Raw genomic sequence first — 16229 nt, forward strand, 5'->3', positions numbered from 1 at the left:
TTAAGCCTGCGCTAACACCAGCTGCAAGTGGTGCAATTTAAAGCTTGACTTCAGCACTAATGTGAGATTTGCAACAATTTGATACGACTTCAGTGCTACTTCAGTGAGAGGGGCTGTCCATGTCATATTGAGGAACGAAAGTTTAACTAGCAAAGGGTAATATTTAACTTCTTTCAGGGTCAAGTAGTGCAGATATAGACACTGGTATGATTTGCAGCACAATTTACATTATAGTCTATGGCAGTGAAATCATGCTGAAGTCCTGAAAATGTAATACATGAACTACTTCTCAAATCGTACTACTATAAATCCTACCTATTAGGACACAGCGATAGTAACATTAGATGCTACTTCAGGCACGATTTGTAAAACTGCGTGTTGTATCTGAAGTCTTACCGGTGTGACCGGGGACTTAGAGTGCATGCGCTGGTAACATCACCGGCTGCATGTACAGTAAATATTTCCTAAACGTTGCATGTTTAGGAGATATTTAAAAGTACCTATAGGTAAAATTCATGCATGGGAGTTTACTCCCACTTTAACGCACATGTTAGCATGTTTATGTTTAGCAATAGGACCCAACGACAGGTGAAAACAAAAAATACTTATGGCAAACAACGTATACATTACAGCTTAGTGCAGGGGTTCTTGAACTTTATTATCTTAGGACTCAAAGAAGAAAAAAAAAAAAAAAAAGGACATTAAAAGTATTTGTTGCCATTCAAGTATGGTTCTTTTCTCCCTTGTAAAGCAGTATCAGATGCAGTCACTGTTTGAATATAAATAATAAGACAGTGGGCTAACAGCGGGAAGAGGGAAATAATTTTTTTTATCCCATTAAGCCTACAGGTGTTAAACAGGCCTGTAAGATTGAAGGAAACACAGAGGGAAGACTACAACTAGTGCAAAAAAAAAAAAAAAAAAAAAAAAACTTTATTAACTGAAAAAAAAAAAAATACAAAACTAATGCACTCACATAAGCCAGATTAGGTGTGCGCCTTTACCAATCCTCCACTGGGCACAAAAGGATCAGGGCACTTCCTTTGCAAACTGTGCAGGCAAACCAGGGAAAGGATCACACTCAACTCCTGACAAGAGCCTGGTCCACTACGAAGCTCAGAGAAAAAATTGTCAGCATATGTAGTCTTGTTGGCCACTCCCTGATCAAGCTTTCTGGGTTGCCATGGTGACTACACATTTCAGGGGCATGTCCCCCTTTTGTCAAGTCTGCCACAACCGTAACTCTGTAAAGAATTTATTTATATACTGTATTTAATTTAGTTGATTGTTTTTTTTTTAACCTAGTTTTTAAATTAAGCGATCCAAAAGGTCAAGGAATTCCATCCCCCCTGCTACTGTGCAGGGCTTTTACCCAAGCTATCAATATGAACAGTTGGGAATGTGTAAAATTGAGCTCCTGCTGCCCCTATTTTAAACAACGGGACTGTCGGTGCTAGCAGACTTGAGAAAGGGGGACACACTCATGAAATGCACTGTTGCAATGGCAACTCGGGAAGTTTGATCAGGAAATGGCCATCAAGATTACACAAACCAACTGTTCTCTGCAAGCTCTGCAGTTTGCAAAAGGAATGAGAAGCATGTTTTGGCACACATTATATCCCTGGTCTGGCCTGATCCTTTTGTGACCAGTGTGGGATTGTTAAAGAAAGACGCGCACCTGAGCTGGCTAAGAGTGCATTCAGCTTTGCTTATTTTTTCAGTTAATAAACGGTTTTATTGCGCTAGTTGTGAGCTTTCCTCTGCGTGCTTATATCTTTAAACCAGTGCATCCCCTTGTGCATAATCCCAAGGAGATCTGCAGACCAACTGCCGTGGAGAGAGAACATTCTATGGTGTTAGTGTTCTTGTGCTGCTGATTATGAGGATACTTCTAAACGATAAGTGAAAAACCTTTTCTTTTTTGGTCTTAACAGACCTGTAGCTGTTTATTGCTGCTGTGCTGCCTTACATTGCTGCTCCATTTTTTGCTCCAATGCCAGCGGCAGTGATGGGCCCATGATAAGCAAGTCCTCAATCTAATTTGGCTTAATGAAATAAGGCAACAGTTTTATTCCTAAAAGAAAATAGATCAGCTATTTGGGGTTCTGGTATGAATACAACAGCACCGATAGGGATATCAACTCAATTTTTCTTGTTAAAGCGGTAGTATACTCTGCCTTTAAACTTTTACCTACAGGTAAATGAATATCTCCTAAACCTGCACGGTCGGGCGGACCTTCAGAGCTCTTTGAAGGCTCCTTGCCGGAAAGTAAGCACGCGCGGGAGTGACGTCATCACGGCTCCGGCCACTCACAGCGCTGGAGCCGCCGAACCCAGAAGAGACGCCGAGGAACATGACAGCTCCCTCAGCGCTGTCCGGGCGACCATGTCGGGGATTTGTTTTAACCACTTAAGCCCCGGAAGATTTTACCCCCTTTCTGACCAGGGGGTATTTTGCGATTCGGCACTGTGTGAATTTAACGGACAATTGCGTGGTCGTGCGACGCTGTACCTAAACAAATTTGACGTACTTTTTTTTCCCACAAATAGAGCTTTTTGGTGGTATTTGATCACCTGTGTGATTTTTTGATCATGCACTATAATCAAAAAAAGAGCGACCATTTTGCAAAAATAACAATATTTTTCAAATTTTTTTATATGAAATTCCCAAAAAAAATGTAAAAATCAAATTTTTAAATTTTTGGCCAATTTGTTTTCTGCTACCTAGGTTTGAAAAAAAAAAAAAAATCACAATAAGCGTATTTTGATTGGTTTGCGCAAAAGTTATTGCGTTTACTAAGGGAAAGATTTTTGTCTTTTTTTTTTTTTTTTTAACGAGTAATGGCGGCGATCTGCGTTTTTTTTTTTGCGGGACTGTGACATTGCGGCGGACAGATCGGACCCTTGACTGACATTTTTGACACTTTTGGGGGTACCAGTAACATTACTACAGTAATCAGTGCTGTACATATGCATTGTTACTGTAAAAATGACACTGGCAGGGAAGGGGTTAACTTTATTAGAGATGCAGTGACTATGTGTGTCCCTAGGGGCGTGCTTCTTACTGTGCAGGGATGTGGCTGTGTGTGTAACAGCACAGATCAACGGTCCTACATAGCAGGACCGTTAGATCTGTGCTTTTACACAGGGAAGAATGACAGGCAGCTTTGTTTACATTAGCCGGCTGCCTTTCTCCCTTCACAGCAGACGATCGCGAGTGACCGGCGGACATCGGGTCCCACGCACTGAGGTGTCCGTGAACGAGCCGGGGCGGGAGCGTGCCTCCGGTGGCGCGCGCTCGCCCGCTATTGGCTCCCAGGCTAGTGACGTACCGGTACGTCACTTTGCCTGGCCAGGGCTGACCGCCGCAGTATATGTACTTGCGGCGGTCGGCAACCGGTTAAGGCAAGTATTTCATAATGAGCTAGTATGCGATGCATACTAGCTCATTATGCCTTTGTCCTGAAGGTTTATTTTTTTAGTTGTTGTGAGGATACAACCGCTTTAAGCCTAAAGCTGTTCTTGTCTCTGCGCTGCCTGTACACTTTTACTCCTTCTCTTACTCCGACATCAACGACAGAGACAATGGGCAGTGGCAGGGGCCCATGACTAACAAAAGTCCACAATCTAATTTGGTTTGAAACCCAGAATGGCTTAGTGAAGTAAGGCAACAGAGCTTTGTTTCTAAAGGAAACTGATCAACTCTTTCTGACCAGAGTTAATTCCCATTTGCAGACACTTTTTTTATATTTTTCTCATACATTTACAAAATGTCCAGACATGGTGTAAATGTTTATTTCTAAAAGTCATTACAGGAATGAGATGACTATCAAAATTAAGCTTTGTTTTGTAAAGTTCATAAAATGACAGTAATCCATGGCTGAAAACCAAGGTCTTCTGGCCTTTCTGCCATTTCCAGGCCTGTTACAACAATATATAACTTAGTTGAGACTTTCATAAATAATCCTATAGGTGCACTTACTCATTAAAGTAGCAGGAATGGACACTACAAACCAACCAATATAAAAATTAGTTTCCTCCCCTTTTCCTATTCGTGGTTCTATTTTATTTATCTTTTTTTTTTTAGTTTTTTTTTATACAGGGAATCACGTGACCGCAGAGCTCTGGGTCCGCTTTATTATGTACTTGAGACGGAGAGTACCTAGAGCTTTGTCTGCAAGTGATTGCATGCACAAAACTGAAAAAAAAAAAAAAAAAAAAAAAAAAAAAAAAAGGCCCGATTGTGAAGAGTGGGGGATTTTTCTTTGGGAAGATAAAACCTTTTTAAAGTCCAGCCGCATGTGTTCACAAAGTGTATAAGCATTTTTTAAATGATTCCCAAAAAATCCACATTTTTAAGTAAGTTTACAATTTTGTGTTTGGCCACATTCACAGCCATCTTGGGCTGCATGCAGTCCGTGGGCCGCAGGTTGGACACTCCTGATTTACATATTGTCTCCCATATTCACCCTATGGCACTGCATGCCATTTATCACAAATTGCTGTGTAAATACCTTATTCATGTCACCCGTTTTCAGCAGCACCTATATTCGTGGGCAACTATTTTCAAGGATGAAGGATGCGAAGGGCAAAATTAAAACCAAAATATCTGAGGAGCACCTTGAGAATTGCTACTACATCCATTGAACCTGAGATTGATGCGTTAGTTTACCAAAAACAGTGTCAAATATCACACTAGTTTTAGGTTTCCCTCTTTTACTTTTATGATAAAAAATTACAAAACAAATTAAGTATTATTGCTCAGATAGGTACATTATCTTTATCAGTAATTGTTAACTTGTGATCTGCCTGACTTTTTCTGCTCATCAGCTATCCTTATTGTTAGTGTATTTTATGTGTGGCCCAAGACAATTTCCCTTCTTCCAATGTGGCCCAGGAAAATCAAAAGGTTGGACACCCCTGATGTAAATGTCAATGTCTGTTGACAGCCTTTCCTTCTACTTTAATGTGCACAAGTGCCCCAAAAAAAATTGTAAATATCCTTACTGGTATTTTTAATTACAGTTCGTTTTTTTCGGTACAGAAGGCGGCCAGGGAATAAGCAAAATAACTATTAATGTAATAATTATTACTACAGTGTTTCATACACTAACATGCTGTTCAGTGAGACAAATAGCAATGTATGAAGCACAATAATCTATATACTGCAAGTGCATATTTCATTATTCTGAATACAGTAAACTGGTTTGTTGCTACAGCTTACGGCACATTACCATTGATCTAGATGTATATGGAAAGGCTGACTGTAAAAAAACCCCTTCATTTTGGGTACATTCTGATAGTTCATGCATATAGAGGTCTTAGAAAATAGTACCTATATAGAATTAAAATTGCTACATTTTAAGTCAGCATATATACAAATTTACCTAAATACACAAACATTTATCTACATCAGGGATCCTCAAACTACGGCCCTCCAGCTGTTGTGGAACTACACATCCCATGAGGCATTGTAAAACTGACATTCACAGCTATGATGGATGCCTGATGGGAATTGTAGTTCCTGAACAACTGGAGGGCCATAGTTTGAAGACTCCTGATCTACATCAACTTGAACCAATCATGCATTTGCAGCATCTTCTAATAACGTCTCGGAATGCATGCTCTACATTTTACATCCTATACAGCAGGGATTCCCAAACTACGGCCCTGCAGTTGTTCAGGAACTACAATTCCCATCATGCCTAGTCATGTCTGTGATTGTCAGAGTTTTACAATGCCTCACGGGATGTGTAGTTCTTCAACAGCTGCAGGGCCGTAGTTTGGGAATCCCTGCTATACAGTACATAAAATATTTAAAGAATAAGTCCAGTCTAAACCTATCAAAACCTGCTCTCCCCATCATTCTAAGCCCTATACTAACTAGCCTTTAATGGACAGAGGTTTCAGGGTAGAGGAGGCACAGTGATCTTTCCGCTTCACTGAAGCTGACCGTTGGGCATATGATTAAACCAGAGCACCCAGTGAATAGGCTAGTATATACATCTTGCCTCTACAGGATAGTTAGTACAGAGCTTGGAATGGGGGTAGGAGCAGGATTAAGATTGGATAGGATTAGACTAGACTTCCACTTCCTTATGGTACCATACTGAGAGCCTCAAGTGAAAGAACATGAAACACAGAGGAAATTGTGAACAATTAAACAATGATGTTAAACCTGTATTTTCCTTTTGTTTTGTTTAAAATAAATAAAACATTTCAGCTTCAACTTCAGATTGTAGTCAATAGTTTAGTAGAAATTAGGTAGTTACCATATATTCGGCTTGGCGATCAATAAAGAATTCACAAACATTTTACATAAAACGGATGGAGGTGGGAGTACATGAGCTGGAGTATTAAGAAGGAGCTAAAAACAAAAAACAGAAATAAACCAATAAGTCAAATAAAATTTGCACAATAACTTGGACATTGCTAACATTTCAGAATAAGAATTAAGCAAAGCAAATTGGAACCTATTTAAAACCAAATATCTGTAGGTCTTACTTTCATCATAAATCTCAAAAATAGATTTTTTATTTTAGGATAGAGGGAGGGGGCCATGCAAATCATTCCTTTATGCCCCCAGGGTCACTGACAATGCAGAACCACTGGTTAATAGCACAGATACAGACAAATATTGAAAGCCAAGTAGAGCTGCTTCAGGGAAGTCAAAAAACAACTGCCCCTGGGATTTTTATGGAGGTTACACAAAAAAAAAATATATAAATTGTAAAATTCATCCCCTTTATTGCAAACATATAATTAGAAAAGAGAATAAAAACAGAGACAAGCATCAGAACATATGTTACATTTCAGTAGATAGTCAAAGAATTCATATGAAACATTCAGTTATCGATATATCAATCAACAGCAGAAGATGGAAAACATCATAGTCACAACGCATTTCATTTGACATAATTCAATTCATCAGAAGTTTGATGTTGCTGACAGAGTAACCGGTCATAACAACTAATAAATAAATATTGCTTGGCGCATCAATATTTACTTATTTATTCACTGGTGGTTTGTGTTAACACTGATTGCTTGCAGCCTTGTATTTATTTAATTTATTCATGTATTGATTTTATTTATCTTTGATTATTGTGGTTTGCACTGATTTCATGTTTTTTTCATAACTAATAATTAAAAAAAAAAAAAAAAGAAGAGGAGTTGCTGTTCCCAATATCAGATGGAACCCACAAAAAAGGTGCATAAACCAGAAGCTGTGGTAACAGGGGAGGAGGCTTGCTGATGAGCCTGGACAATGAGGAGCAGTGAATGGGCAAACCTGAGGCACGAAAACATTGAGTCATTCACCCATTAATATCAAGTAGTGCCTTAGTAGGACCACTTGTCCATAAAAGAAACTGGTGCCCAACGAATAGCTTCAGGCTTATTTGCCACCAACAGTGCAGTGCATGAAATCAATGACTTTCTATGGAGTAGGGCTTGGGGAGCATGGACAAAGTATGGTCAGAAAAGTTATAAAAGTGGGCTAAAAGGAACCAAAGGCCCCTTAATGAACCAGTGTGAATCATAGTAGGTTATGCAGATATTTTCTGGTTTAGGAACACCCTGCTGAGCTTTCCACTGCAAAGTAGGAAGCTTTTGGATTCCTTTTAGTCGTCTCATCATAACCTGCCTGATAATATGTCCTCAGATTTTTTTTATTTTTTTAATCAGGCAATGTGCAGCACCTGTAGATTAAATCCCAAACTTTTTAGATCCCCTTCACTTGAATGGACTGGCAGTGCATCCTAATGAAGCAGAAAAACTGAATTTTTGTTTCTCATCGTAAAATCCCTTTTTTGGAGTTCATTGACAGACACAGCTCTTGAGATTCTTGGCCATAGGGTTTATAACGCCACCTACAAGAGTAAGACACCAGCCAGAAAAAACACAGCACCGCCTATGGACAGTCTTAGCTTGTATAAACACTCTCTGTAATAGGCAAGCCAATTAGGGCTGGTTCACACTGGTGTGATGGAAGACATTGCATGTGATCCACACAGCACTGCTATGCAAATAACATGCAATATCTGCGATGCAAATTCAACCATAAAGATTGTATGGCTGAATTTGCATCGCATTCAAACCAAAGTCGCGCAGGACCCTTTTTTGTTCTGCACCAGAATCTGATTGCATGGATTGCATGGGTGTGCTCTTGCCACAAACCTTGACACCTTCCTGTTGAGGCGGGGCCCCAGAAGATCCCCATCCGGGTTCCCCCAGCATAGGCAGATCTGATAAAGCAGCAGCCAGGTGCAGGTTTAGGGATCACTCCCCCTGATCCACTGTCTGGAGATTGAGACAATCTGGCTGCCAATTCTTGATGCCTGAGATGTGCACATGCTGTTCCGCACACTGCAAAATGCGTGAAGCTTCCAGTTGTCCCCACCGTTTATTCTATCTTGGTAGTTGACATAGGCCACTGCTGTGGCATTGTTCAATTGGCTTATAACCAAGAGCCCCTGGAGAAGGTCCGCCTAATGGTACAGAGACAGCCTGATCAAGTGCAGTCCCATGACGTTGATGGGTAGCTGAGCTTCATTCAGAGTTCAGCAATCTAGTGCCGATCTCGAAACCAGGACATCTCCCTAGCCTGACATCGGTAGTGACTACAATCTGGTGGAAGGGGGAAAGGACTTTCCAGTCTGTGGGGAAGGAAAGCAGAGCCCCAAGCAGAGGGAGGCCATCGTCAACAGGCCCAGATGAATCTGGTTGTCCAAGAAAGTGTGGGACTTGTCCGATATCAACAGGATTTCCCTCTGCAGAACTCTCATCCAGAATTCCGCATACACCTCGAAGGCAGACACCATAAGACAGAGCCTGAGTGCAAAGCCGCAGGGGAGGACTACTGGTACAAGAGTAGTGGAACTGCAATCCAAAGATTTCAGAGCTTGTCCGACAGGAGTAACACCATAGCCTGCTTTGAGTCAAGACTCAGGCTCAGACACTTCAGCCTCCTGGTCGGGGTCAGTGCAGACTTCTTGAGGTTCAGAAGCCATGCAAAGTCCTGCAGGGAGGGCATCGTGATCTCCACAATGTTCGTCAGTGTGGCCTGGGAGTCTGCCCGCAGAAGCAGGCTGCCCAGATAACTGGGGGTTTCCCGTGACAGGTTGTCTCAGTAACATCAGGACTGGGGCCAGAACCTTGGAAAATATCCAGGGGGCAGAGGCCAGCCCGGAGGAGAGCGCCACAAAACTAGGATTTTTGTACTTACCGTAAAATCCATTTCTCTGAGTTCACTGATGGACACAGCTCTCCATTATTCAGAACTATAGGGTTAAACTGCCCACTACAGGAGTAGGACATTAGGCAATAAAAAGACTTGGCTATGCCTATGGGCAGTGCTAGGTGGTATACATCCCCCTCTCTGTTATAGGCCTGCAGTTTAGTAACAAGCAGTGTCAGAAGTTTTAAAAGTCCAGAGGGGTGGGTGCGGTGTCTATCAATGAATTTAGAGAAAGGGATTTTACGGTAAGATCAAAAATCCTATTTTCTCTTTCGTTCATTGACGGACACAGCTCTCCATTATTCAGAACCATAGACCCCAAGCAGTGCCAAACATGAGGGTTGGGACAACAAAAAAATCCCAAGGCTAAACACAATAGCCAACAAGGTAAACAGGAGCTCAACAAAAACCAACTGGAGCCCAACCTGAACAATGCACCCCCAAATAGGGAACAGACACTCAAAACAGCAGCCTGCAAAACCGTTAGGCTTTTTTCACACGGCCGCTTCGCGTGAAAGCTCCGCTGCGGGACTTTTTTTTTTTACGGAGCGGATGACATGTGTCATCCGCTCCGTATGCCCGCATATCATCCCATCCGTTTGCGGATGATATGCGGACATAATGTAAGTCTATGGCATTGCGGATGTCAGCGGATGACACCGCTGACATCCGATTTTCCTTCCTTTCCGTTTTTTGAACGGATGAAAAAATAGGGTTCTGTTCCGTTCCAAAAAACGGAACAGAACTGAAAGGAAGAAAATCGGATGTCAGCGGATGGTATTCCGCTGACATCCGCAATGCCATTGACTTACATTATGTCCGCAAATCATCCGCAAAAAAAATAGGATGATTTGCAGAGAAGCGGAGCGGCCGTGTGAAAGGACCCTTACAGGGAAAGGAGGTACCTGACCCCTGATAGAATAGACCCGAGTCACCATTTTTCAGATCCATTTGGAAATGGTCGCAGAAGAAGCAGACAGCTCTTTTCTCGGCCCGTCCATTATAACAGTGAGTCTGACCTCCGAAAAGACTCTGTGGCTGCCAAATACATCTGAATCACCTGAACCACATCCAGGGCATGCAACATAACAGCCGCTACTGAATGGATGGATTCCATTTTGAACTTCTGCACTCACACAAAGCAATTCAAGGCCATAGAGGTCATAAACTGTGTAACCCCTGTCCTTTTTTGGAACTGAACAGGTTGGAGTAAAACCCCGTAAGCGTTCTGGCTCGAGCACAGGGACTATCCCTCCCTGGCGCAGCAGACCCTGCACTGCCTTGCACATGACCCAAAAGCGCAATGATGGAAGGCAAACATTGAAGGGAAAAGGTTTCTTTTTTTGTTGGATAAAGAAATTCTACCCTGTCACCTGTTATAACCAGTTCGCAGACCCACTTGCCTGGAATGAGAGACGTCCATGGGCCCAAGAACCAGGAGAGACGACCCCCCACCCATGAAACAATAGAGCAGGCAACCAATTCTTCCCAGCGATCTGCAGGATCCTTAAAGGAGGGAGACCCCTCCACCACTATCACTGCTGCTCTATTCAACCTCAAAATAGGGGGATCCACCACAGAAAGTAAGATCTACTTCTTTATAAGGGCCTCCTCAAAGTAGTAACGTACCACAAAACAATTTGTAACCACAAAAGGAAGCTTCAGAGGTTTACAATCTTTGCAAATAAAATCATCAAAGTATGCGGATTAAGGAAAAACCTAAAAAGACCAAAATAGAATGTGGCCTTGTGCACACAGTGATCTGCCTCCATCCCTTCTTTAATATATTCATACAACCAATTTGTTTGTCCCGAAACTTTAAAATGAGTTAACTAGTTTACAACATCGTTGTTTAATACAATGAATAAATATTGCATACAAGAAAAGGCTAAAATGGTAGACCCAAACAGAACTAACCAGTTAGCGTGTACCAAAGGGGAAAGGCATGTAGGCTGCCTCAGCAGAGTCCTTAACTTTAAATGTCTCTTGCACAGAAGTAATCAATACAGTCAGTAACCAGCGCTTCCCCCTGTGCGATTACAGGGGCAGAGGATTTAACCTCGCTGTCTGAGGAATCAGGGGAGGCATCTTCAGAGTCTGCAGAAAATGCAGAGCCTACAGCAGCGGAAGGCCAACTCAGGCTCAGAAATGCCCAAAGATGCAGGTGACAATGAAGAGCATTTCCTGCTCGCCTTGCGCTCAAATGCTGCTTCTACCTGGAAGATGAACAACTCCAGGACCCACAGCACATCTAGCTGGAAAGAGGACCCTGAGAAACCGGCTGCCTCCATTAAGGGGATCAGGAGCAGACACTTAAGACTCCATATGGCCCACCCACTCAAGCAAGGCATCACCAAAAACTAGGACACCGCCCCCCCCCCACACACACACACACACCGACTACAGCAGAGAACTAGAGACCCCAGGGAGGATTCACCACCACCCGACCGCCAGGGGGGTGTGCTGTGGGTGTCAACATGAATGCCGCCTGTGGATGCTGCTGTGCTGACCATGCCTCACAAACCACCACACAGAGTCTGACTCTGTATCCAGCCTAGGAGGAGGATCACCGGCAAGATGGAGGGGAGGGAGCCCAGCCAGGGTGGACAGAAGGATATATCAGCAGCCAGAGGGGACCCCACAGGCCAAATCACCCCAGGAGTACCCGCACCCCACACTGCATACAGAGGAGGGGAGGGGACACCTACTTACTGATCCAGCAGAGCATGCAGGTAAGGCTCCCATGACAGATCCTCCGTTCCACCAAATTGGAGGCTGTCGGCCATGGTAACAATGTGGCAGACTCCGGCAACTGGTCATGTGTGTCCCTGCAAGACGTTTAACTCACCGCTAGCCCGAATCCATGTCGCAGCTGACCTAGCGCTTAACTAAAGGTCTGCATGCGCTTGTTGGCAAGACTGGGGTGACCACTGGATCCAAATGAGTCTGTCGCCCAGCCCGGCTGCTGATTGAAGAGCTCTGCAGGAACAAATCCCAGGAAAAAAAAGGGAAAGAGGCTAGAAAATCACAGGTCCCAGCAGGGAACTAGGTCCTTACTTCTGAAACACTAGGCAGAAATAACTGGCTTGCCTTCAGTGGGGGGCGGGTTTATATCAGCTAGGGCTACCCGGAGGCGGTGCAGTGTTCTTTTTCAGCCTTGTGTCCTACTCTTGTAGGTGGCGCTTCAAACCCTATGGTCAAGAATCAAAAAAGAGCTGTGTCCATGTCAATGACCGTAAGAAAAAAAAAACTGAACATGCATTTTTTTTTTTTAAACGCAACACTTGCCATGTGCATGGTAGTGCATTTATCCACAGACAGCTACTGTACAGTGCATTGGAGTGACATTCAAAGTGAATGGCACTCCAGTGCATTCGTTATCACGCACTGTGGTAAAAATGCATTTTTACTGCATGCCAGTATCCGAATAGGTCTTTAATGTTTTGGATGCAGCAGAGGAAGGGCCATAACCTCTGTCATGTATTTACATTTTAATCCCCTTTGAGAAGATTTTTCCCAATTTCCTGAAGGGGGGACCTGGAGAGGAAGAGAGGGCAGATCCTAATGTGTAATATAGCAATTTTAACCTGACAGAGGTTCTGACCCTTCTCCTCAATGCACACAAAAAAAAAAAATATCTACAGTTGAGCTTTAATAGTTCATAATAGAGAAGGCCAGAAAAGTTCTATATGTTGAGTCTATGGGTTCCCTCTGGGTGCTCCTCTTTTCCCCACAATCTCAGGGTAAAGATTAATGTAAAAGTTTGCAAAATTTGTCCTGCAATATAAATACTTAGAACACATAGACAAGGCTTCCAAATCATGTGCCTAAATCATCAAAAAAAAAAAAAAAACACACACCTCTTTAACTGCAGCTTTCTGAGTTGTATGTCCAGCAGGGTGAGTTTTCTCTGAATCCCAGGTTGGTTTATCTTGTTTCTGTTGCTGCTTCTTCCCAAACAACGTGTAGAAAGGGGTGTAAGGCAGACTTTCTTCTGATGCCATCTAAAAAAAATAAAAACAAAAAAATGTTTTATATATATATATATCTATAACTGTAAATGTTCATATTCCATACTGACAGCTTAAGGCTAGGTTCACACAAGTAATTCGCACAGGAATCACACTGCGTTCCTGTGCACATCACATGCAATGTCTGTGCAGTGCGATTTCAGCCATACATTTTGTATGGCTGAAATTGCATTGCACCCACACCAAAATGGTACAGGGCCCTTTTTTCTACCACACCTGAATTGCATCGCATGGGTGTTCACACCCATGCAATTCGTTTCTGGCAATCTCACTGCTTTTGCCATCTGTTTTGGGGTATCATTGAGTTAACATGGACAGATGCCGTGCGACAGACATGGATGCCGTGCGATTGTTTAGAGTACAATGCAATGAAATGCAGCGAATCTTGTGCGTTTTTTGCATTGCCTTCGTGTGAACCAAGACAAAACCTGTATAGAATTCATCTAACACTGAACTCCAACTAAGAAATACGATTTACATGACATAGCCTAAATGCTGCAAGTGCCGAATATCAATGTCAGAAAAATATAAATCATATATCCCTGCTAAGGCAGGTGTAAAGATGAAAACCTGTGGCTGCAACAACTTTTTAACACCTTTCCTCTAAACGTACGCATATGTGGTCTCATGGAAGTGGGTCTTCTTCTGTGGAGCCACATACAGCATGTTGTGTTTGCGTTACCATCTGTGCATTTCCAAATGCAAATGCACGGCAATCCACAAGAAAACTCACTGTGTGCTTTTGTTACCATTCATTTGTATCTGCGTGTTTCTGAATGTACAGCAACCCACAGAAAAACATCATGCCATGATTTTCAAAAACACGCGGCAATGCGCACTGTGCTCGTGTTACCATTCGTTTGCATCTGCGCATTTCCAAAAGCACAGCAACCCACACGAAAATGTATGCTTTTCTGTGCACTTAGAAAAACGCGTGGCAATGTGCAGTGCACTTGCATTACCATTCGTTCGCATCTGTGCATATCCAACTGCACAGCAAGAAAACACATGCTTTGCCATGCGTTTCCATTTAGGCTGCTCTCGCATCTGCGCATTTCCAAACGAGTGGCAACCTGAACAGAAAATGTGCTTTACTGTGCATTTCGAAAACCCGTGGAAACGCATGTTGTGCTTGGGTTACTGTTAATGCACATCTGCGCATTTCCGAACACAGGGCAATCTGCAAGAAAAAGCACGCATTTTCTGTGTGATAATGATAGTGTGTGATAATCACGCTGGAAGTAACATGACTCATGTGATGCTGGGTGTACCAGGGCTGTCTATTCAAACTCTACCAACAGCAGCACAGCTAGCTTTCAGAACAGGATGTGTATGAAGGCGTTTCCTACTTGATTTTAAAGAATGTTGTGATCTGTGAGGCGGGACTTAGGAGGTTTGGACTCTTCCTGTAGGTGTGACTGGGGGGATTAAATGCCAATTCGGATGTATTCATTCCCACCCACCAGAGTTGTGAGGGAAGTTACATCATTTTCACAGTCTCAAAGACTACAGAGGTGTATGTTCTAGGCTAGAGATGCAGCAGGAAGAGGCTATGGAAGGCATTCTGTCTACATTAGACTATACAGACTGTCACATGATACAAAGCCACAACTAAAACCCAGAATATCGGGGGATCGGAAGACAACAGAGCAACATGGTATAGAGATATGATCTAGCCTGGGACTGATCATTCCATTGAGTTCTAGTGAAAAAAAAGTTGGAGTTTAGCTTTAAGCCCGATTTTAATGTTTCCTGTTCATTTGTCCCTAAAGTGCAACTCCAGTACAAGGTTTAAATGTGATAAGCACTTACTTGTTTAATTATTGGTTCCATGCTGTCTTCTGGGGACTTTGTGCTGAAAGTTAAAAGGTCCTGAAAGGCAACACAGACACCATTATGTAATTAAATTCTGAAACACATTTCAGAATGTAAGATCACATTCATTTCGGTCATTATTTTAGGCGCTAAATATTAAAAGTGGTACCAGCTGTGGGTTGTTGAATGTTTGACCTTTCTTGTAACCTGGTGGCCACCCAGGGAGATTTCTGGGTGTGCGTTTTCCATCTAGACAAGGTGATTGCGCTATTCTCATGGATGTAACTGCCTTAGAAACATAACTATAGCAAAATGTTCATAATTTTGATGCATAAACTAATTGCATTTCTTTAATTTATGTAGTGAATCCTGTTTCTTTCCTCTTGTGGGTCCTGAAGAAACAGACCAGCAAAATGCATTGACACACAGGGGTTAATTTGTTCAATACTGAATACGTCACTGTTGAAAACGATTGGTCCATTATGACTGCGGTCTTTGTATGTAAATACACATGATTTAATGGATGCATGGTTTCTATATATTTGTGTATAAATAAAAGAAAGGATTTTATATATACTATGCATCCTTTTTTGCCTCTAAAGTCCGGCCAAACTCTTCTCTTCTTTCTATGTCCCGTGCCCCCACAGGAAACCGCTTCCCACGTGGGCACTTCAGCATGCTCACTTCCGAAGCCCGCTGCTGCGTCCATTGACACTGGCTCCCGGTGCCCCAGCAAAGCCAGCAAGACTCCTAAGCGAGGAGAGAGAAGAGCTGCAGACGTGCACAGCGCTGGATCAAATGAAGGGCTCAAGTAAAGGGGGGTGAGAAGGGGGATACTGATGCCTTAATATTTTTTACCTTAATGCAAGAATGCATTAGGGTAAAAAATGGTTAGGCTTTAGAACTACTTTAACTGCCGAGATCATAATAAAAGTATAAAAATATTTTTTATTCTAATACACACCAATCAACTTGCGAAAAAGGAGGCCCAAAAAATCGCCGCTGAACAAGAACATGGGCACACATACAGTACTTCTTTTCCTCTAGCCAGGTGGCTGCGATCGCAACATGTATAGTAAATATGGTGCCCATGTGTGCAAAAGAGAACACCCTACAGAGTGTGGCTAGTTAGCAAGCCATTATGGTAT

At 42.6% G+C, this 16229-nt stretch overlaps 1 protein-coding gene across 1 annotated transcript in view; it reads right to left on the reverse strand.

Annotated features, from left to right (window-relative positions):
- Window positions 1–16229, reverse strand: part of WDR75 (WD repeat domain 75) — a 108711-nt gene that overhangs the window by 941 nt on the left and 91541 nt on the right. The window contains exons 18-20 of the mRNA XM_082260715.1: window positions 15079–15138; window positions 13096–13239; window positions 6273–6367 (exon numbers count right to left, since the gene is read on the reverse strand). Coding sequence (XP_082116841.1) covers window positions 6273–6367; window positions 13096–13239; window positions 15079–15138 — 299 coding nt within the window. The remainder of the gene's footprint in view (window positions 1–6272; window positions 6368–13095; window positions 13240–15078; window positions 15139–16229) is intronic.

Source organism: Pelophylax lessonae, assembly GCF_965119305.1.
Source record: "Pelophylax lessonae genome assembly, chromosome: 6".
Classification (NCBI taxonomy): domain Eukaryota; kingdom Metazoa; phylum Chordata; class Amphibia; order Anura; family Ranidae; genus Pelophylax; species Pelophylax lessonae.